The 24,885-nt window shown below is 29.7% G+C and overlaps 2 protein-coding genes across 4 annotated transcripts in view; one reads left to right on the forward strand and one right to left on the reverse strand.

The window, feature by feature from the left end:
• Nucleotides 1–1,304, reverse strand: part of LOC107168836 (protein SERAC1) — an 11,910-nt gene extending 10,606 nt beyond the window's left edge. The window contains exon 1 of one of the 3 annotated variants that reach the window (XR_016190265.1): nt 1,147–1,304. The gene's annotated coding sequence lies outside the window, so the exon portion shown is untranslated. Of the gene's footprint in view, nt 1–955; nt 1,084–1,146 lie in introns of those variants that run through there. The other 2 variants (XM_015518369.2, XM_015518378.2) reach the window with 2 other exon arrangements.
• The window catches only part of LOC149058105 (uncharacterized), a 27,388-nt gene extending 7,104 nt beyond the window's left edge, over nt 1–20,284 (forward strand). Inside the window, exons 2-6 of the mRNA XM_089219524.1 lie at nt 8,961–9,603; nt 13,719–13,787; nt 13,954–14,046; nt 14,150–14,258; nt 20,114–20,284. Of these exons, the coding sequence (XP_089075650.1) occupies nt 9,109–9,603; nt 13,719–13,787; nt 13,954–14,046; nt 14,150–14,258; nt 20,114–20,160 (813 nt within the window). The 5' untranslated portion in view covers nt 8,961–9,108 and the 3' untranslated portion in view covers nt 20,161–20,284. The remainder of the gene's footprint in view (nt 1–8,960; nt 9,604–13,718; nt 13,788–13,953; nt 14,047–14,149; nt 14,259–20,113) is intronic.
• The last annotated feature ends 4,601 nt before the right edge of the window (nt 20,285–24,885 follow it).

Below are 24,885 nucleotides of genomic sequence, written 5' to 3' on the forward strand. Positions count from 1 at the left end.
ATAATATATAACTGGCGATTTTATATATTTTTTTTTTGTTATAAATTGTATTTAATTTGTTGTTTAAAGGTACAATACATGGGCATTTGTTGTCTCCGTTTACAAGTGCGTTACATAACAAATTTACGCTCAACAGACCATGTTAAGCTTCGCTTGTTCGATTGTTTAAAAATTAGCGTAAATTGACCTATAATGATAATTTTATCAAAAACACTCATTATTTAAAAAAGTATTGACTTTTTTCAAAATATATTTTTACATAGTTTCAAGTTGTTAAAAAACCAACATTTTTATTAAAAAATTATATTTTAAAATATTTTTTATCCTTATCATTTTTTAAGTTTTTTTACTTTTTTGAATGACAACATAGAGTTTTAATTTCATATTCCAAAGCAGAATATTGTTCTAAGTATTTTGATTCATAAAAATCGAATTTAGGGCTAGTAGTTTATGAGTTATAAGTATTTAAAGTTTAGATTGGCAGAGTGGAGTGGTACGGGGTTACCCCGCAAAATGTTTGTCCACTACTCCGCTTCTCTAAACTTTAAATACTTATAACTCATAAACTACTCGTCTAAAATTCGATTTTTACATATCAAAATACTTAGAAAAAATTCTGCTTTGGAATATAAAATTAAAAAACTATGTTGTCATTCAAAAAAGTAAAAAACTTAAAAAATGATAAGAATAAAAAATATTTAAAAATATAATTTTTTAATAAAAACGTTGGTTTTTTAACAACTTGAAACTATGTAAAAAAATATTTTGAAAAAAGTCAATACTTTTTAAATAATGAGTGTTGTTTGATAAAAGAATCACCCTGTATATAAAAGGCTCTATTTTTTTAGCTAGCTACGCTAAACGTGATCTGCTAAGCGTAAATTTATTATTTTACGCCCTTGCAACACGAAAACGATAATAATGCCCGCGTGTAGCGTCACACTAAGTTAAGTACCTTTTCAATCGTAGATCATGTAAATAGATTTATTTTCTAAACACATTTTTCCCGTGTTTTACAAAAATGTTATTAAATGTTGCTCACATTAAGTCAATTTGTAAATGTAAAATACGTAAAGATTTTCTCTGTAAAAATGATCAACTTGATAGAATATTATATAGATATGTAATAAAAATAAATTTACTTACGCTTCATTTGCAAATGCTCACATGCGTTACGAACGTTTAACAAGAACTAATCGAGTAGTGAGCAAATAGTTAGTCTGACCTTCTTAACAGCTGTACATCACTGCAGTATGATGTTCTAGCAACCGCGATAGTTTGTGACACATTGAAATTAATTGACAAAGTGAACAAGTGAAGTGACAATGGTATTGTATCGATCACACGTGCAACTGGAATATATGTATACCTACTTCTGTCATACGATTGCATCAGTAACAATGAGTTATATTATGTAAATCGTAATATAAATAGCTCTAGTTAAACGTTTTATAAAATAAAGAATATTTTTGAGCATCCCACCAGTGTTAATACTTTAACAGACCAATACTACTTATATCGTATTATGACAGTGTACCTACAAATATCATGGTTTAACTAATCTTAGAAAATTTCCACTGGACTATCTTATTAATTTTAATCTACATAAAAAATATGTTTATCTTAACATTTTATCTACATACCTAACTAGGTATGTTATTATTATTTATTTACACATATAGAATTTTATGCGCCTAAATTAATTATTATTATGTATAACTTGCTACAAAATTGAACTATAGTAAAAAACCCACATACATACAAACATCGATAATGTTCTTACCGTCAAGTTTCATGATTGGTCGATTCAATCTAATTTTTAAACTAATAAATAATAAACTAATTAAAATAATAGACAAAAAAAATTTAAACTTAGGAAAAATTCGTATAGAGCTGAAAATTGGTATACACCTTAGGTACATCACTACAAATGAATTGTTAAAAGTCCCCATCAACCACCACTGCTACAAATTTAATTTTCGGTCAAAGGTCAAAAAATAGGGTTTTCACAAATATCTCCTCTTAAACCTTCAGTATTTTTATAAAAATAGCTATTACATAATTTGTAAATCAAGTAATTATCTAAAATAAAGGGTCGCTGTAAATTGCGTCCCGTTTCAAATTTTTTATGTAAATTGCGGACCGGGTATATTTTAGACATACGTAAATTGCGGCCCCGGTATATTATATACATACGTAAATTGCGGCCCCGGTATATTATATACATACGTAAATTGCGGCCCCGGTATATTTTAATATATTTGCCTACTTAAACATTCGTCATTGTTATGTAAATTACATTAAGGGTTATGAAATCAATATTTTCCTTCCCATTTTTCAGACTTAGGACTGGCAATATAATTGTATTCATATTGGTATGGTTAAAAATATTGGTTTTGCTGTTTTGTTTATAATTAAAAAATATATTAGGTAGTAAAAATGTGTATAGTGAAAAAAATAGTATTATAAAAATTCGAATTAATATACTGGTAAAAACTTATAAGATTTATAAATTTATAATTTGTTCCGAAAGTTGTAGATGGTTATGATCTTTAAAGCTATCTATACATATACTATTATTATTAAATTTTAAAAAACACTTACAAGTTTTGACTGTACAACGCCAACGTTGAATATCATTGTTCAGAAGTTTTTGAAAACGAAATTTGAAACCATCAACTATTTTCAACGTTTTATTTTTTTCACTTTTCATAACTTCCATTGTTATTAAATTTAAAAAAAAATACAAATACTGTAAATACTGTAGACCAATGTAAAAACTCGTGCAAAATATTTCGATCAAATGCACACGGCACACTGGCGGCTAGTAATATATTATATAAGTGAGCATCAAGTGATATCCTTATCGATCAATATTAAAGATAACCAACCGGAAATCGGAATATCCCGGGCCGCAATTTACGTACATTTCAAATATCCCCGGCCGCAATTTACGTATGTATAAAATATACTCGGGCCGCAATTTACACAGTATATAACTATGACCTTTTTTGCGGGACGCAATTTACCAACTCCGAAAATAAAAGTAACCTGAACTTTTTTTCTATGAATAATATTTGATGAGAGGTTTCAAATACTTAAGTAGGTAGTTTACTGCCATATATCAATACTGAGGTCAGTTTTTCGCTTTGCCCTTCCAAGTTTGGCGTCTTTATTTCTAAAAAAATAAAGGTTTTTTTCCTATGAATAATATTTCATAACATACTGTAGTTTAAAATAATAATACTTAATATTTTCATTGTATATTATCGTTACAAGATTAAATCGAATATAATGCAAAACAACACCACCACGACATAGAGCTGAACGTGATCTGTTGAACGTAAATAATTTGCAATGCTATGCACTTGTAAGACGGAGACAACAAATAGTCGTGTAGCCAGGCACGTCGCCAAGGGGGGGACACTTTAGGGGGCCTGGCCCCCTAAGAAATGTCATTTGCCCCGGACTGGCCCCCTTGATTTTTATTTTTAAATATTATGGTGTGTAATATAATTGTCCCAAGCCGGTTAAATCCTAATTGTATATTATATGGTACTCCATAATACCTATAGTTAACGATCGTATAACAAAAATTAAATTCCGAAATTTTAAAAATATTCGTCAATAATACAAGATAGACAATAAGACATCTATTAATAAATTGAAATCTAGGAATGCCAAATACGGGTATCGAACGCACATTTGATAAACACAACTACAGACAATACTATATATAATAGTGGACCAATACGGTAATCGTATAATAAAATAAACATGCCTAACAAAATGATATGTCCCCAGGGGCGGAGTGGCCCACCAGGATACTGAAAATTCCCGGTGGCCTGGAAGCTAATTGACCTGTTTACCTAAAGTATAGGTAGAAAAAAAAATAATGTAGAGTAGGTAATGAAAGAGTTTATTTATCTATATACGAAGACGAAATCGAATTTAATTGATTATTTCTTTATTATTTTGATATTTTAAATTATAATAATTTATTATAATTATATCTAAAGCTAAAATAGTTTATTCTTTGTAAGTTGCTATATTTATTTTAATTTCATTAGAACATATAATGATTTATTATTATTTTAGTTTGTGTACCTAATTTTATTTCGGTTTTATAGTTTTGTTAATTGTTTTATCTGTAAAATACATACACTATAATATATAATTTTAGTACCTAATTGTTGTTTGCCTGCTTATATACGTATATATTTACATACAAAATTAGATAAAATACAATTTTTAACCAGGAGATGAAAATTTTGGGTGGCCTGGAGGAATTTAATTTTCCTGGCCTAAATTTTTTCCCACTCCGCCCCTGTATGTCCCAATATAATATTATTATCTATCGAGTTAGAGACTTAGCACTAAGCAGCGAACCATAGAAATAGACGACTTGTCCTAATATAGTTTAGTTTTTTAAGATGTATATTGTATACCTATATTAATAAATAACAAAAATATAATAATACTTAACTAATACAGACAATACATTGTGAAATGTAGAATTATTTTTTATAGATATTTTCTGATAAGGAGAGGAGTGGTGTTGGGTACAAAAAACAAAAAGGGGCCAAAAAATATTGGCCCCCTTATAGAAAAATGTCTAGTTACGTGCCTGCGTGTAGCGTCCTCTTAACACTAGCCACTTAGGAATATTTTAGGTAGTTTGGATTAGCAACATGTCATTACGATGTGTACAACATTAAAAACTAATTATTTTATCAAAATAAAAAACATAAAATATGCACTGGCACAAACTCATCAATCATCATTAATGTATTTGCTGTTATAAATAAGTAAACAAATGTTATAAGTGAATGTGTACCATAATACTTATACCTAACCTAACTTTTAACGATTTCGTAACAAAATAAATTACTATCATATACATATTATGAAGTATGAATATGTTATCATAACCTAATCTATTGATAATTTTGTTTACTATGACAAAATAATGATTATTATTTATTGACCTACTATTTATTAACGATTTGAAATTTCCCATGAAATTAATTAATTTTATGAATTATTTAAATTGTTTTAGGTGATTTAAACTATGATTACATTACTCGTAAAATAACAATTTGTTCTTAAGAATAAAATATTTTGTTTCAATATTTAGTACTGATAGAACGTTTTCACAAAATGACGAATGTTTGTAAAATAACTTTAAGGAATATTTTATACTTGTGCAAATTTATTGGTATTATTAACATGTCTTACATCTTAGATTCGGATGGATTAATTAAACAAAGTACAGACACAATCTATCAATGTCTTGAATTCACACGAATGATTATTTTATTAATGTTGACGTACTCTCTACTTTTAATTCCTTTTTTTGTTTACAAAATTCGTATATTTAGATTATGGTTCGCAATCATAGCATCAAGAATATCAGAAAAATGGTTGATACAGTAAGATATATTAAACATAATCATATATCATAATTTCCCCAATTAATTAACAAAAATTAAAAAATAATTTTTTGTTTTACAAGTTTTATTCAATCTGTTGCAAAAAAGAACAATAACACCAACTCTGAGGTAATAGATAGTAATAAAAAAGATAAAAAAAAAACAAATAGATAGAGACAACAGAGCGTTGAAGCCTCCCAGCGAAGGTACCTACTACAATAAAAAAAAACATGAATATTAAGATTGAATTAGTTAGTTAGTTAGTGGGGATCGCTCTGCTATACATTAGGGGGTGGGGTGGACTCTGACTAGGGTAGATTAAATTTGAATGCAATGATATAGGTATCATTGTATACAAAAAACGATTCTGAACGGAGACGGGTTATCTGTCTAGGATATATTATAGATTATTAAAAATTTTCAAATCTTAGATTTAAAAAGAAAATTTTATATGAATTTCTAGTTTAAAATAGTTTGCAAATTTTCGTGATTTTTACGTATTTTGTCAAAATTAAAATTTGAATGCTTGTAAAATAAATTGTGAATATGCATTTCTTTTATTTTTCAACTGCTATTGTAAAAATATTTTAGGAGCCTTGTATTAAATTTTAAAATCTTAGATATAAAATGAAAATTTTTTATGAATTTCTAGCATAAAATAATTTATGAATATTCGTGATTTTTACGTATGTTGTCAAAATTCAAACTTTGAATGCTTGTAAAAAAAAATTGTGGCCATGCATTTATTTTATTTTTCAACTGCTATGGTAAATATGTGTTAGGAGCCTTTTATTAAATTTTCAAATCTTAAATTTAAAAAGAAAAACTTGTATGAATTTTTATCTAAGATAATTTGAACATTGCCGTAATTTTTACGTATTTAGTCAAAATTTGAACTTTGAATGTGTATATAAAAAAGATTGTGACTATAAATTTATTTTATTTTTCAACTTCTATTAAAACAATATTTTTAGAGTCTTGTATAAATTTTCAAGCTTTTCAACCCAACAAATACATTTTTATCGATCTTTATTTAAAAAAAATTAATAATGATCGAAAATTGCAAATATCTATGAATAGTTCAAATTAAGTCGAAATCTTTTGAAAATTGCATGGTGGATAGAATATACTTATATAAACATTCGGTCAAAATTTCATGTATCTATGGTAATTTTTTTTAAAGTTACATCAAAAACCAAAATCGATTTTATCGAAAACTGATTGTGCATAAAATTTCCCGTTTTTCCCTTAATTTTTAGTTTGTTTATCTCGATTATTTAGAAAAATATTAAAAATAAAAACACAAATCATGGTAAAATCAATACATTCATCGCTCCGCTCAGAATCTAAAAAAACAAATAGATAGAGACAACTGCAGAGTGCTGAAGCCTCCCAGCAGAGGTACATTTAAAAATCAGTTTTTTTGAAAATTTTCGAGAAATATAGTAAGAGACTGATTGGTCTGAACGATTGAAGCATTTCTGTGGGTTTGCCTGGATTATGGATCATTAATATTATTGAATATTTCCAGAATAAAGGAATGTAGGTGAGCCTTATCATAGAATTGTATATAATAGTGAGGAATATTAAAGCATTTTTTTGGGAGATGAACTGCAACTTCGGATGTGATTAAAGCTTAGCTTGGGCATGTATTTTTATGCTTTTGGTATATTGTATAATATTATATTCATCAATACCTAATAATTTAATTCGATGAATAGAAAAGCTATTGGCTATTGCCTATTTGCTGTGTTCAATTATTTTTATTATTTTAAACCCTATTGCTGGGTATAGGTATATATATAGATATTAAAAAATAATAATTATTATATTAACTTAACTTAAGTTAATAATTTAGTTAAACATTTTCATATAACTTTTAGCTTAACTGAGTTAAAAAATAAAATAATGCTCAATGCATGTTAACTTTGAACTTTTTAAAATGTTTTCCATCAACTTCACTCAGTTAAAAATTATCATTAACTTGCCCAGGCTTGATTAAATCGTAACCGCGAGAGATTTGAGTTTCTGTGATTTATTAATTAGATATGCGACTTCATAAAGAGATATATGTTTGGGTGACATTGGCATAGGCAAAGGAAAGTCAATAGATGTGTTTATTTCGTCAACTTTGGTGGAGCTGAGTAATGAGTAGAAAAATGAATATGGATTGTAAAATAACTTAGGGATTCACTTTACTTCACGTTTTTATACTTTAGGTTTCGAGGATATTGCGGTATAAATTAGGACAAGTAGGTCACTTTCATATTCATACATAAATTAAAAATTCGATCATATATATTGCACATGAGATCTAATTTAACACATATAAAATTCCCAAAAAAAAATAATAATAATAATTTCACGTATAATTATCAAAGGATTCACATGGATTTGTACTTAACCATAATATATTGTATTTTATATCATTTTATGTGAGATGAACTATGACTACAATAAATCAAACTTAGTGTGAATTAATTAAGTGTTGTAACTTAGACTTCTTAAATTTAATGTTAGTATTATTGTTATATTGACTAATTTTTTTGAACCCAAAATGTTGAAAAATTTATAAAATTTAAATTGTATTATTAAAAACAATTATAATTATTAAAGTACTAATTATTGTCTAAATAATAGATTATAATATAATGTACTAATCTACTTAATTCAAGTATTTATCAAGATAAATATGATCTATAGGTAATAATAAGAATCTCAACGGAAACGTTGCATACGAAATGGGCGCATATGGGTTATAAATCGACAAGTAGTACCTTATCTTTCGGGCACAAATTTACTACTCTGGGGCAAAAAAATAGGCTGTAGCGACTGTATCCCTCAATTTCTTCATCGAACGAAAAAATTAGAAATCACTGTTGCACAATTAGACGTATTGGGACCCAATGGAAAATGTATAGAAATATACAATTTTTCCATATATATTTATAGTATGCCGATCTTAAAATTTCGCAAACAATATTTTAAATCGCGATTTTCAATTTTTCGATGGAAAGAATATCGTAAACTTTCCATGCTATTTTATTAATGGGATACTTTATTGATGAATTTATATTTGTGGCTAAACTGGTCAAATTAATCTTAGCAAATCTTTGTATGTGAAAAATGATTCTGTGTGGAGATATTTGATAGCAAATTAAAAAAGGTAGTGTTACAGGATCATCATTAAGAAGTACGAAAAATCTCAAGGATTCGAAAATATGGTCTTCAAGTGTATTTAAAAATTCATAAAATCAGAATTTTTATAAATTAACGGTTAAAAGGAAAAATACGACGAGTATGCTTAATCAATCACCATATACCTATGTATATAAATTTTAATTTTCCAAAATGCATCATCAATCAATAAAACGTCTCACACACAATTCAACAGTTATTAAAAAAAACCTATAAAATTAAATAATAAATATTTTATTATAATGTATTTTTGTTTTTCAGCATGGCGATGATTTAACATCAAACAAATCAAGTACCTAATCACTTTTTATTTAATTATGCTTTTTGTAGGTTTATAAATGGCATTATCGAGTATGATCAAAAATTAACATCCATTCCAAAATTTTTGTTGATACGCCAGCTTTCACCGAAGAAAAGTTATTGGAATACAATCTTAATTTTTACTTTAACTTATTATTTTGCATATACTTTCTTACTTATGTACTTATGGCCAGTACAAAAAGTAAACATGAATTTTATCAACGAGTTTTTAATTCGGTTAGATTTTATCATAGACATTGCAATAACTTTTTTGACTTGTTTTCTCCTACAAGAATTGGAGTATAGATTCCAAACGTTAAACGGCTCTTGGGAATATCTTCTACCAGGATTTCTAGCCGTTTCCGGTGATTTATCACAGTTCATAACAGAAATGACACTAGATAACATACGTTTGTTACATGCTGAATTATCGGACCTATTAAGAATATTCAGTATGGGTTACGGACAAATGCTGTTATTATTGTTTATATTCAATTATACTAACTTGCTGATATCTTTGTATTTTGGTATTCTTAATTATTCCTATGATAATACAAATAATGAATTAAATTTTAAAACTTTTGTAAAGAAAAATCTACCATACCTCTTTATCGTGCAAAATGTCATAATTTGTTTATCTGTCATCATCGCTGCTGCACGAGTACATGATAAGGTATTTATAGAATATATATATATATCTAAATAATTGCATAATTTAGGGGTCAGCAACCTACATCTCACAATGCACATGCGACTCTTTTGATCTTAAGTTGCAGCTATCCAGTTACATACGCAAAAATTAATTAAATTACTATTAAAAACGTTATTATTATAAAAAAAAATATATATATTATTTTTCACTGTTTTTCTCGCTAACTTTGAAAATATGAAATAGTACTTAATAGCAATAACTTGATAGTATCCGTACAGGTTAGGTTAGGTTATTTCACATTTAGCGATTTTCTTATTTTGGTGTAACTCTAAAACAAATGACATTTTCTATATTTGATAAAATTTTCAAAATATTTAGATATGTTTTGAGTTGTATACTGACATTTTAATTTTTCAACTTTTTTTGTTTATTTTTCTATAAATATCGATAAAAATGTTTAAATGTATTTGTTGGGTAGAAAAACTTGAAAATTTAATACAAGGCTTTAACACATTGTAACATTAAAAGATGAAAAATATTAAAAATACATAGGCACGATTTTTTTTTTAGGCATTTAAAGTTCAAATTTTGACTACTCGTAAATACGTAAAAATTACAGCAATGTTCAAATTATCTTAGATAGAAATTCATAAAAGTTTTTCCTTTTATATCTAAGATTTGAAAATTTAATACACGACTCCTAATATATTTTTCCAATAGCAGTTGAAAAATACAAGAAATACATAGTCACAATTTTTTTTTACAAGCATTCAAATTTTAATTTTGACAACATACGTAAAAATTACGAAAATTCGCAAATTATTTTAAGCTAGAAAATTCATAAAAATTTTTCTTTTTAAATCTAAGATTTGAAAATTTTTAATAATCTATAAAATATTCTAGACAGATAAACCGTTTCCGCTCAGAATCGTTTTTCGTATACAATGATATAATATCATTGGATTCAGATTTAATTCCATCCATTACAGTAACCCACTTATAACCAATATAACCTACTGTACAGCAGAACGACATCCATGACTTACCCGCTTTTTTTCGTTTAATTATTTCCAAAAAAATTGACCATAGCAATTTTGTAGAGTTTATTTTTCTAAAAGTATCGACCTTTCAACGTTTTATTTTCATTAATTTCCTGATTTCTATTTTTTTTTTAGTTTCGAGAAAAATTGCGAATTATTTTACAGTGAACATCAAAGGTGAGACCCGTCGCACCACGCGCATTCCCATACGGCCGGCTGAATGCTTTCCGTGTTCCTAATAGTTATAATCATATTTTATTTCTTCAAAACTATAAAAAATATTAAAAATTAGGAAATTAATGAAAATAAAAGTTTGAAATCTTAATATTTTCAGAAAAATAAACTCTACAAAATGGCTATCTTCAATTGTTTTGGAATGAATTAAATAAAAAATATTAAAATAAATTTAAAAATGAAATAAATGGGTAAATCCTCGTGGGACACCCTGTGTACTCGTATATTATATAGGTAAGGATGATAGGGTTGGGTAGGAATGTTGGAATGGATGGGGGGGGTATGGTTGGGTATATACATGATATGGTGTAGTAGACTATAATGCTTATAGGTGTTTAGGTATCATACATATGTTATACCCATTATAGGTATTGATAGACAGTTGGACATGCTTGGACATACACTTGAAATGAGTGATGAGTAGGGGGGGATCAGAATGAACATTTATAAATTGTATATATATATAGCGATCTGTTATGTCAAAGCATATTAAACTTCATGATAAAAACTTTATTACAAACATTACACTTAAACATTTTTACTGATAGGTAATAAACACTTAAGTAATAACGATAGTAATACGAATACTGTAAACAAGAGCTACAGTATTTAAACCTAACCAGTACTTTTATTTACTAAATGAAGATCACTAAACAGTAAACCCATTTATTATTAATTAACAATTTAATTTAGTATGTATCCTCAGATATTTTTATAGAGGTACTGTTTAGAGTATAATTTTCGAGGTGTGCTTAGTGTTGAGGATATGGGGGGAGGGGTATGATAACTCACAGTATGAGTACTGATGGTATGGTAGTGGGTGATGTCTGGTATGCGTAGGATAGACATGAGAGGTAAGGGAAAGCGATAATAGATGTAGATGGGGGAGGGTAAGGCTGGGAACGTATTTGAAATGAATGTATGGGGGGGGGCAAGGCCAATAATGGATGGGAGGGGAGGGGCACGGACGAGCATGGCACGATAGCATAGAGCTATAGGCCGGGTGGGATACCCGGAATCACCGGATTTGAACTCGTATGCGAAAGAAGAATTTATGAAAAAGGAATTTTTTATTTAAAAGGGAAAGATTTTTAGTATAGCTCTTTAAAAACTGGAGAATGTTGTGAGTAGTAACTTTTGGCTTTTCCAAAGCTTTGCATGTGACATGCTTAGGTCATGCCCTCTATAACGTGTGTGAAGAAGTGCGTACACATTTCCCAAAAGTTGATCGTCTGATTGCCGAGATGAAAAAAACATTTCTGAAATGTCCAAACGTAACTTATGAGTAATAACTTTTGGCTTTTCCGTCTTAATAGGTTGCTGGCCCCTGGTACAACCTATTTACATATTTTTATTAATTGATTAAGTTATAATTAATTGTACTTTGTAGCCTCATAGTTTAATAAACACAGGAACATGTATACGTAACAGATTAATGGACTATTATTGTACTTTTAATTATTAAGTGATCAATAATAGTTGGCCATCGGGCATAGGCGCACATAGGGTGTGAATTTAGGGGTGCTGAAATAATTTATAGTACACAGACCCGTGGGGAGCGAAGCCCCCCACTACACCATCCTAATACTATAATAATTGCATTGCAATAATTATAAATGTTTTTTAAAAATAAAAATAAATATTTTAATATTATATTAAAAGTTATAATAACATGTAATCATTAATTATTAATGTTAGACAAAATTTAATCTTCTGTTTGATATTGCAAATGTTTGCATTATAATTTCCCCCTCTATTTTATTGGTAAGATCTCTCTCAATGCTAAGCGTAGATAGCTTGGTAAATCTTTCTATCTTTCTTGGCCTATATTGGTGCGTAACCAGTTTTTCAATCTACGCATAGCTGAGAAGGAGCGTTCACACGTTGACGAAAAAATTGGAATTGTTATTCCCAATAGCTTACAGACATTTGGAAACGAACTTTTATAACATTGATTTTTCATGCCTTCATATATAAAGCTGGCTGGTAGACTATTCATTAAAACCATCATTTCTGCTGATAAACTAACTGTTGATATTTTCAAAATATCCTGATATACATAAACAGATTTATATAATAATATTTCAAAAGATATGACTATGTAATAAATATTTTAAATAGTTTATGCGGTGCTAATTTTAAACCTGGGAGTGCTAAGCACCCCCAAGCACCCCCTATGTGCGCCTATGCCATCGGGGCTCCTTGATTATACTGAATAAAGTGTAAAATGATGCATAATTTTCCTAAGTTACTTATACGTATAACGTATCGTAGGCCCGTGCTATCTCACTGACTATTGTTACACAACATAATATTTTTGATATTCAAAATTATTGTTTTCTTATTGTTGTGGTGTCTAATGTTGTTTTTCAGTTTTGAATAAAATATTATTTCAACAATATGTCATTTGTTGGTACTAACATTTTTTTTTTTAACTCTAGACCGATGTAACATGTAACTTGTCTTTTTGATGAAATTCAAATTTTACTCCGCAGTACGGTTTAAGATAGCTCATTGGTCAACCATACTCTCTTAAATCGTACTGTGCAGTACTGTACTAGGTACTGTAGGAAGTAGTATTCTGTTCCTGAAAAATATCTTATTTTAAAAGTATAATGAATGATTAATGACATTGAGATTATAAATTAGTATAAAATATATTAGTAGCAATATGGGTTGGTGGGTGTTATAATTGTTTAAAAAATGATTTAACTTTTTTTTTACAAAATTAGAGCATTATTGTTTATTTTAAATTAGATAATAAACTTCCAAAGATACTAATTATTATATCACACAGCATAACGAATTAAAAATGGATTGACAAGTGATGACATTGTAATTGGTTTAATTATATATTTCCAGAAACGTAGGATGATATCTTATTTACGATCAATAAGGATTTCAAATTTATCACCAAACCTAAAAATCCAAGTAAATAAAATTATATTATTTAAATGAAATTATACTTCCTTAATATGTGAGTGTCATTACTCCGATAAGTTTTACTAAAGATTATATGATTGTTATTGATTAACTTACACAAGTCATAGCACTTTTGAAATTTTTATAATATTATTGTTCTTTACTTATGTTTTAGATAAAAGTATTTATGAACCAAATATTAGTTTTTGAATCAAACGAAATCACGGCTTTTGGAATTTTCAGTATAAATTTAAATCTTGTTACGTCAGTTAGTATGCAATTCAGTAACTCTATAATGATTTTTAATTTTTTTTTAATAATGTATGTTACATAGCGATATAAAAGAATTAAAAATATATTTTTGTTTGCAGATTCTAATATTAGTTATTACTGGTTTAGTAACAATAATACAATTGAAGAAAAATCCATTTATTTTGAAATTAAATGAAAATGTAAACAATTTTATAAAACATGTGACAAGTGAGTTAAATATTTGAATATGTAACATATTTTTAATGCATTATTTACGAGTAAGCTTAGGTAGGTCTTCATTTTTCTACTTTTTAAACAGTGATTTATTATTGTTATTATTATTATTTATATTGAAATAGGTAGTTAGGTAAATTTTTATAAATGTTGGAACTTTTGGCTTTATTATTATTATTTTTCTATATTAATTTGAACTGAAAGAAACGATGAATGTATTGATTTTGCTATATGGTTGCGTTGTTTTGATTATTTTTATTTTTTGACTGTCACCGCTTTTTGGGGCAGTAAAAATGCTTTTTACATAGAAGGTAGTATTAAAAGCGTCTGGATGAAAAAAAATTAAGAAAAAAAGAAGTTTTTGACCAAATAAATTTTGTGTATTGATTTGTAATTCTAAAGAAAAATCCATAGATGGGTACTTAAAATTCTTACCAGATGTTTATTTTATCATTTTATACATAATATGATACCATTTTAAAATAATTTAACTTGGTTTGGGCTAATTTTAAGACATTTTTAATTTTCAGTTTTATTTCCATAAATGTGAATACAATTTTTTGATACAATGGTTCTCATAAGGTAGGTAATATAAGTGGAAATTAAAAAATAAAGTTGAGCGTGATTCAACAATAATATTCTATGATATTAATTTTTACAAAATTCATCATCTCGAAAATTTGTAAATTACTTTTTTAATTTAACATTTATAAATTTTTCAATCTAAGGATTTTTTTTTTATTATTATTGAAAATAGGAAAAAATACAATCTATACACATAAATTTGTACAATAAGTCATTACGATAACAATTATAATACGAACATAGCGTGAACCACATGATAGGGGAAGTCACCCACTGATAATACCCCTCGTACAATTTCTTAATTATTTTAATTATTTTAATTATCTAGATGCAGTAGGAATGATTGTTTGGTTCTATGTTTGGTTCTATGTTTTTTTTTTTTTTTTTAGAGTAGTAGGTTCCGATTCCAGTTTTTTTTCAGTCTGCGTGGAGGCTGATCAGGGATAAGATTTGAGGACATTTTTTGAATTAAGGGGTTAATATTCGATGGCAGTTTTATGTAGTTGGATTTATAATGGCGTTTTGAGAGTATATTTACTGTTTCAATTTGTAAGTCGTTATGTAAAGATTGATTCATTACATACCAAGAAGCACCGGTGATACGAAGGGTTGTGTTTTTAAATGACTGGATGGGGCGGATGTTTAAAGGTTTGGCTGGCCCCCAAATTTTAATACCATAGGACAATAGTGGTCTAATAAAGGTTTTTTATAAAAATATTTTTAGTTTGAATTTGAGTTTGGACTTTAGGAGAAGTCAATAAAAGATGGAGTCTGCTATTTGCCATTTTTGTTTTGTTTTTGAGATAAGGGCCCCAAGTTAAGCGTTTGTCGAGTATAATGCTGAGATATTTAGTTTCGTTATTTACAGGAATGTTTACATTGTTTAATTTTATTAAGGGACAATTGCCATGGTGAAGGGTAAACTAAACGAAGTAACTTGAGTTGACTTGCTCTCGTTTATTTTAATCAACCAGTTTTTACACTAGGCTACGATTAGGCTAGTGTGATGTTGTAGATTGTGTGCAGCTATAGAAATATCATCGCTTGTGGACAATAAGGCTGTGTGGTCGGCAAAGGTGGCTAATAGTGTGTTAGGAGTTCGTGGGATATCGGCAGTATAAATATTATAGAAATCAGGCGCTAGATCGCTACTTTTGGGCACTCCTGCAGTGATGTTGAATCGAGGCGAGAATGAGTTTCCTTGTCTAACATTGAAACTTTGATTTTCTAAAAAAGATTTAATAATTAAGTATAATTGAGCTGGCATATTTTGTTTTAAGTTGAATAGTAGTCCGTCGTGCCAGAATTTATTAAAAGCCTGGGCAACATCCAGGAAGAGCCCAGCACAAAATTTCCTTCTTTCTAAGGCAGAGGCAATAGTGTCAGTGAGTCGATGCACTTTGTGTATAGTGGAGTGTCCTGGTCGAAAACCAAACTTGGTGGTAGGTATAATTTGGTATTCGTGTATTATAGGTCGGATTCGACGAAGAATCAATTTTTCAAACAATTTGTCAAGCGTTAGTAAGATACTGATGGGTCTATATGATGAGGCTAAGTTTTTTGGTTTCCCTACTTTTTGTATAACAATTACGACCGCATGTTTCCAGATGGTGTGAAATAAGGATAGCTGCAGCATTGAGTTGAATATATGTGTTAATGAGAGGATACATTTTTTTGACAGGTTTTTTAAAACTTTATTTGTCATGTTCAGGTGCTTTACGTGCAGGTAATTTTTTGACATTGGAAGGAGGGAAGAGATAAACTCATTAACTTAGCTAAATGTTCAGGATTTGGAAAAATATCTTGGTGGGCTTAAATGTATTAGCTAGACGTTCGGCAAAAATAAGGGATTTTCCTTCGTCGGTTGACGCTAACAGATTGTTACTTGTGAGGTGGGATGATTTCTCGGATTTTAGTTAGTTTTTTAGTGGCTCTCTATAAATAATTGGAGGTGGACTCTAATGATTTGGTATAGTTCTCGAATTGTTCGGCTTTGTACTTGATAAGTTCTTTTTTTAGAAGATTTTATAGGCGGTTAAATATTTTTTTGTAGCTGGGAAGACGAGAATTTCTCCATGAGATCTTGCATTTCTTTTTTTGTTTTAAAGGAGTCGTAAGTTGAATGGAAGAGTGTTATTGGGTGGCGAATTAACAGGGGTAATTTTAGTCAGAGTGTAGTTTAGTTAGTAAGTGGGGAAGGTACATTTGTTTGATTGTTAGTCATTTTTTAGGATGATTTTGTTCATAACTGTAGTTAGCAATGCTATTAGGGAATTGATAACTGATTTAAGATCTGATATGAAGAGAGAAAAATGTTTTGTTAAATTATTGTATTTATTGATGTTAGTGGTGGTATCATTATTATATTTCGGAGTGTCAATGGGTTCGTATTTTTTAAAACATCTGCATAGTTTGTATAGGACTCAGTCTTATTAAAACGATTTTAGAAAGGGTCGTTACCAGTATTGACTCTTGAACATTATTTTCTTTATAAAGTGTACCATTTGGTTTTTGTGTATGGATTGGTTTATTAATTAGTTTTGAGTTAATATTTTTTTGCTGTTGGTAGCTTTTGTAGGCTGGGCATCCACGATAGTTGGCTGGATGGGGTCCTCCACATAATGTACATTTAAGTGGCTCAACCTGGGTTTGGGACATTCATTTGTCAAGTGAGAACCGTCACATTTTACGCAGTGGGTCTGGTAGTTGCAATAGTGCTTTGTACTAAGTATGTATATATGACTCGTATATCAAAATTTTTAACACCTATGGCATTGGGTTAATTATTTTTTCGGGCAAGGTTCTTTGAATTAACTTCTGAGTGGCAAAATAGGTTTATATTGAATATGTCATTGTTATTTGATTCGGGTTCGAGATCAACGAAGAAGAGAGGGAGCGGTTTTTTAGTTTGATTTTGCAGAACGTTGGTTAATTGCTTAATTTTAAAACCACGCATTGATAATTCGTCTTTGATGAAGTCAAGGGGAGTAGACTGATGTAAATTTCGGAGTACTACTCTGAATGCTTTTTCGTCTTTGATCTGGAAGGCATGGAAATTGGCTTCTTTTGATTTAAGTAAGTGGACAGCTTTTCTCTTGCAAGTAAAATCATCAATGTAACAACAAAGTTTAATAGCAGTGCAAAATTTAAGAAAATCAACATCGGATTTTAAAAAATAGGTGGTGGTTTGTGGATTTAAAATTTAAATCTAGGTTTCTTCTATGTGTTTTATACTTTAACCAAAAAATAAAAACCGTTTTTTTTATGGACAATTAAAGTTCAAATTTGAATAAAATTAGATATTTAAACGAAGAATAACGATTTAGTTATTTTGTTGTAATTTAATAATATTATTCATGAACTCATGGTACTTGAAATTTGTATATTATATTATAACATTTTATACACATAATGACACTACACAAGTTGGTTAGAAAAAAAAAATTAATCTTAATGTATAATGAATTCCCCTATGTGTGTCTTTGGAAATCACAAATCATTTTATTGTAATGGATTATTATTTATAACACCCTCCAACCACCAATACCTTGAAAAGTCTTGGGAATTCCACAGTCAATAATGTATATTTTATCATCATTATAAGAACAAATAACATATATAGATTTAACCTAATCTTTCTATCGATGTTGTCAACTTATACCTAATGCATAATTCGTGACGTGGTTGCTGCAATCAGTTACACAACGTAGTGATTGAGAGTATGCGCCGCTCACTGACATTAGTTCTCAGATGGTTAACCACCCAGGTTCTTAGTGGCAAAAACCTAGCCATACATACACGTGTTGCTAAGGCTAACATACTGTACCAATCGTACTTAAACTAACCCCTACCGTAACCCCAACAATAGCAAATTGCCATAGTTGTAGGGCTCAAGACCAATAATAAAAAAAATAAAAATGTATGATTCAACATGAACTACAAATTGCAACATGTAACTATTAAACTTTAAAGTATTACTATGCACATATAATCATTATTATATATGTCTCTATACGGTGTTTTTAATCAAAAAAACAAAAGACACAATTATTTGTTCTTATAATATAAACAAACTAAATATAATATCATACATCTATATAATATAATATGAATATATCGAACGATATATTGACGATTTTGTTTACTGTGACAAAATGGTTATTATTAACCTGCTTAAATAAATAATAATTTCCTATGAAGCAATTTAAAATGTTTGAAATAATAAATGAATTTATAGTTTAATTCAAATAACAAATAACAATTCATTAGAATCAAATAATATTTCCTTTCAATATTTTGTATTTAAAAACGTTTTCTTAAAATGCTGAATGTTTATAAAATAACTTTTTTATTAAAATTGCTTACAGTCCATATAGTTAATTAGTATATTAGACAATTTATTTATCAATTATCATTCACGATTCATAGATTTTTTCACAAAAATCAATTATCTATTATTATTTGTGTTTTATGACTAGCTGAACCCTCGTACTTTGTAGCTCATTAAAAAGCCTACCTCTTAAATGTCTCAAACTATGTGTTAAATTCGTTACCTGTGATCATGCTTTCAGTATTTTTATATACATATAGAATATAGATAGACAATGGTTAAAAATATAATATACTAAGCAATAATCTAAAAACGATATTCAATTTAATTAATCATTATGCAATTTTATTCGTTTTATCGAAAATAGTCTGACAATTCAAGTATTCAATCGAATAATATTGAAGAGCATTTAGATACACAATATTCTGGTTAACCTTCTGATGCGTACAATAATTAATCAGGCTATCCATGTGAGAAGCATATTATAGATATTTTCCAAATTATATAAAAAAATTAAAGTAACTATCCATTATTATTTATATTTTATAATTTATTTCCAAAAATAAAAATTATATCACGGAACATGGCAAATTCAAAATGGATTTAAACATTACAAAAATCATTGTAATTGTTTTAATTATACAGTGTAACAACACTGTATTTTTGCAGAAACAAATATTTATATATATTTACGATTAATAACATTTTAATTAATATAGTATAAGTATTCCAATAAAAATTGCAAAATATCAAAAATTAAAAATTCGCTTTAGCGGCTCCTTAAAATAACCGGGCCTCTGAACCCCAAGTCTGATGGCCCCCTTGTTTTGGGGTATTACACAATACCAATGACATTATTATGATATTATAGTTAAATATTGTTTATAAACCAAGTTAGCAGTTTTTAAATTTAAAAATATATTTTTGTTTTCAGATTCTAACTTAACTTATAACTTGTTAATTAACAATCATACAAATTAAATGAAGAAACACCCAATCATGTTTCAAGAACAAGATTTAAATAAGTTTCAACAAAGCGTGAATAACGTAAATATGTTATATCTGAGTAAATAATATGTAATATTTTTTTAATGCATTGCATAAGCTAGATGAGTCTTTAACCTTATCATAGGATTAATTATTATTATTATTATTATTATAATTAATAAAATATAATTATTATAAATTGTAATTTATTTTATAATTTAATATGCATTTTTATAAACATATATTTACTCATACATAAATCACACACATACGTAGAATATTTATTGCTTTCATATATAATCACACACAAATACATAACTTGTTAAAGCGTACCTTCATATAGATACATACAAGAACGACACACATAAGTGTAAAGTGGCTGGAGTGTAGGAATACTATACAGCAGTGGCTGTATTCGAGTTATAGAACGCTCATAAAATTTAATTTGACTTTTCAGTGAACATTTGTTTTTTGTTATTCATATAGGTGGCAAATGTTGAGAAAACTTATATTACATTTTCAAATCTTAAATTTTAAAAGGTGAATTCTTTTTAACTTGTCAGTCAAAATAATTTTCAAATTTCCGTGATTTTTATGTATTTTAGATTCTGAGCGGAGCAAGGAGTGTATTGATTTTACCAAGATGTGTGTTTTTTTTTGTGTCTGTCATCATGTTTTGGGGCAGTAAAAATGCTTCGATTTTCAACTACAGTATTTTTATATCAAAGAGTGATTCTAGTTAATACGTTGAGGGGGGGGGGGGGGTCAAAAGTTAAGATAACTAAAAATTAAAGAAAAAACAAGAATTTTTACTTACAATTAGTTTTCAATGAAATCGATTTTTGTTCTTGATATAACTTTAAAACTAATGACCATTGAAACATGAAATTTTCAACGAATGTTTAATAAGTATATTCTATTCGCCATGCAATTTTTTAAAAAATTTCGACTTAAGTTGAACTAATTATAGGCATATGCAATTTTCGATGATAATTCATTTTTTTTAAATTAATATCGATAAAAATTTATTTTTTGGGTAGAAAAGCTTGAAAATTTAATACAAGGCTCCTAACATATTGTTACAATAGCAGTTGAAAAATAAAAGAAATATATGGTCACAAGGTAATTTTTTTATAAGCATTCAAAATTTAAATTTTGACAAAATACGTTAGAATTAGCAAATTATTTTAAGCTAGAAATTCTTAAAAAAACTTCCTTTTCAGATCTAAGACTTGGGAATTTATTACAAAATTTCTTACAAGTTTGTCAACCTTTATCACAAAAAAAATATCCACCAAAATGTCAAATTAAGTTTTTGTGAGGGTTTGAAGGAAAACAACATTGGATTTTCACTAGATTCTCATTCAGCGATTTTCTTATTTTGATGTAACTCTAACAAATGATAGCAAATACTTGACATTTTTACTTAATGTTTATATTAACATTTTCTATATTTGATAATGTAATTTTCAAAATATATTGATTAATTTTGGCTGTTTAAACATTTAATATGAATTTAATTTTTCTTTTTAAATCTAAGATTTGAAAATTTAATTAAAGATCCCTTATAAGTTTGTCTATCTTTATCAAAAAAACAAAAAATTTCCACCGGAAAGTCAAATATTTTAATAAGTATTAATAATCTATTAGACTATAAAATAAAATTAATAAAAAATTATTAAAGATAATATAAATATTTAATCAATAACCAACTGTTGACGTAGAGAAAACCTGTTGCCGTATCTTGCTGGCTTTCACCATTTTAACATCATCTCGCAGGCACATGCCACCCTTCGCAACGAACCCTCATCACTCAAGAAAGTCTTACCCGGGCGCCCTGGCGCAAGGCGAGTAGGAGCTCCCCGGAAACTCATTTAAGGCTGATCGTTGGGTTTCAAGCGACTCGCCAAATGTGGTTGTCCTTTCTACTAAGACGTTACCACCACAGCCCCCGTGAGGCCATCCACAAAAGCCGACTAGTCGGGGTACCGCTCGCGGTCACCCGGCGCTCGGCGCGAAGCTTGTCTGGGCACAACTTACGCACACGACCAGCAGTAACGGCCAAATGTCGCGTGAAATGAGCTCTCTCTCGGATACCAACAACGACCCTTTTCCTGCAGGACTTGTCGCCTTGGCGGATTAATCACACCGCGACCCCAACCTTTTGGAAGCGGTACGGTTTTTAGATGGGTTTCTGTCCCCACACATGGACTTCCCCAAGCTTTAAGTGCCTTGTCCGTGGACGGCCCCGTGCCAGCCTCCAACGCACACGTATGTGTCCACAGATGTGCTGGAGCTAATTGTGGGTAAATAATTGCGCCTTCCGTAATACAACGCTGTGGATACGTATTGCCATCGAAATGATAAAACATGTTCTAAAATGCAACGTATTTTCAAGCGATAGTGTTCTGAAATTCAGCGCATCGAATGCGTTGTTGCATCGAAACATCGTAGTTTCCATCATAACTAAAACCCGATTTGTCTGATGGATATGTGCTTAAAATCACTGATAAGGCCCGTTATTATCACTAACCATTGTCATAATTATTATTATTATTTATTGTATTTATCATGTAATAATTGCCTTGAGTCTTGACGTCTGATATTAGTTTAGTTAAAATAATTTTAATTTCGGAAACAAGCATTCTTCCAACTGTTTTTCTGTTTCAGTCGTTTGAATAAAAGTCGCTATATACTTGTAGCAACAGCAGCTAAAACTTCATTACTTGAGTTCATTCTAACGTTTATTCAACAAATACTTGGTATAACCATAATATAATATACTTAAACGTAAAATAGAAATAGAAAATTTTAAATTTAAATACAATTTTGAAAATAATCGTAATCGCATAAAATTAACTGGTAACCATTTTTACATTGATAACTGATACGAATAAATGAAGGTGTTCTGAAATAAAGCGATTTTTACCGATTTTATGTATCATACAGTATTTCCATCAAGAATTGCAGCGTTGCATTACCGAAGGCGCAATAAGTCAGGGTTCATGGGAGATTCCCTCCAACGTGAGGTCGGAGGCCATAAGTTGACTCTCGTCTCTCACCGGTAACCTTACCCCGTCGGTATGTCACAGATTGGTTTTATCCATTCTCCACTCGGACAGAATAATTTTCGTGCGAAGCATAGAGGGGTCAACAAGTTTTCCCTGTTTACTGAGTCTATCCTTCATAAATACGCCATAATACGCCGTAAGCGAACATGCACGGCGCGCGGAACATGCAGGCCTCTAATTGCGGTAGTGAACTCGGGGACGCACGACCGATCCACTGCGGACGCTCGCTCCGCGTCCCCATGTTTAGTTATTTCTTGGTCAGCTGGCGGGCAAATTCAGATAGCAAATGTTCGGCGATCCCGTCGGGGGGCCCGTGATGGCAACTTGCATCGCCTTCCGGGCTTTAACGATGGAGCGAGCGGTCGAAGTCTCCATGAGGTCCTCCCATCCGGGGACCGCCGCACGTTCCACCTTCCCTTTTCAACAACGGCCTACCTAATTTGCCAAAGCAGGCGATCTCCTGAACGTGCCGGGCTCTTTCCCACCAGTCGCTCTCGATTTTTAGCCACCTGAGACAGTATTAGATTAAGCGGAGATATGCCTGCAACTACCTGGAGCGTTAACGTGACGTGGTCTTGTACGCCCCCGATATCATTAGTAACGGGAGGCGCCGAGCGCTGTTAGCTCGTCCACGATGGTTTTCCAGTTCATGCACTCACTGGCCCATGCGGAAGCCGAGTATACCGCTTGGGGCATAAGAAAGGCGTTGCACCACTGTGGTGAGGTCCCCTTTTCGAGATCCCACTTCGTCTTTGCCACACTTAGACACCCGAGTGACGCTCTAGTTGCCTTCTCGGTCAGGCGGAGGCTGAGTGTCATGCTCTGGTCTGGAGTCACGCCGAGGTACTTTACCAACAGCGTCGGTTTTCATTCTTAGGCCTCTATGCCTTTGTCCAGCGATAACGAGAGCGAACTATGCAATTCACCATGCAATCTTAGATTTGAAAATTTAATACAAGATGACTTACAAATTTGTCAATCTTTATCACAAAAAAAATTCCACCGGAAATTCAAATTAAATTTTTATTAGCATTTGTAGTTCAAATATTGACAAAAATTCGTCAAAACCATGAATATTTGGAAATTATTTTGTAGTTCGAAATTCATAAAATTGTTTTTATTTATATCTAAGGTTGAAAAATTCAACACTAAGTTTTACATAAGTTTTTTTACAAGTAGCTATAGAGAAAATTTGAAGCGTCATTATAGGAAAAATGTTTTGAGCGTTTGAGTTTTAAATTTTTATGAAATCGCGTAATGATAACGATTTATCCTCAAACCAGGTATATGTATATCTATGATAATATAAGGTATTATGAATTATGATAACTACATGCAATGTTTTTGGAAAAATTGATTAACCATGCCTTATGCAAAATGCGTCTAAATTGAAAAATAAAATATTTGTTTCAAAATAGAATATATGACAATATTTAAATATAATATATCCTAGACTGACAAATCATCTCCGTCTAGAATCGTTTTTCGTATACAATGATACCTATCATTGCATTCAAATCTAACCTACCCTAGTCAGAGGTCCACCCCACCACCTAATGTGCAGCAGAGCGATACCAACTTTCCCGCTTTTTTTGTTTTAATGGTACAAGCTCCACGAATAATTTCGGTTAGAAACAAATATCATTGT

This window comes from Diuraphis noxia, unplaced genomic scaffold, assembly GCF_037042655.1.
Source record: "Diuraphis noxia isolate RWA-SAM2 unplaced genomic scaffold, SU_Dnox_SAM2 contig0002, whole genome shotgun sequence".
Lineage (NCBI taxonomy): Eukaryota > Metazoa > Arthropoda > Insecta > Hemiptera > Aphididae > Diuraphis > Diuraphis noxia.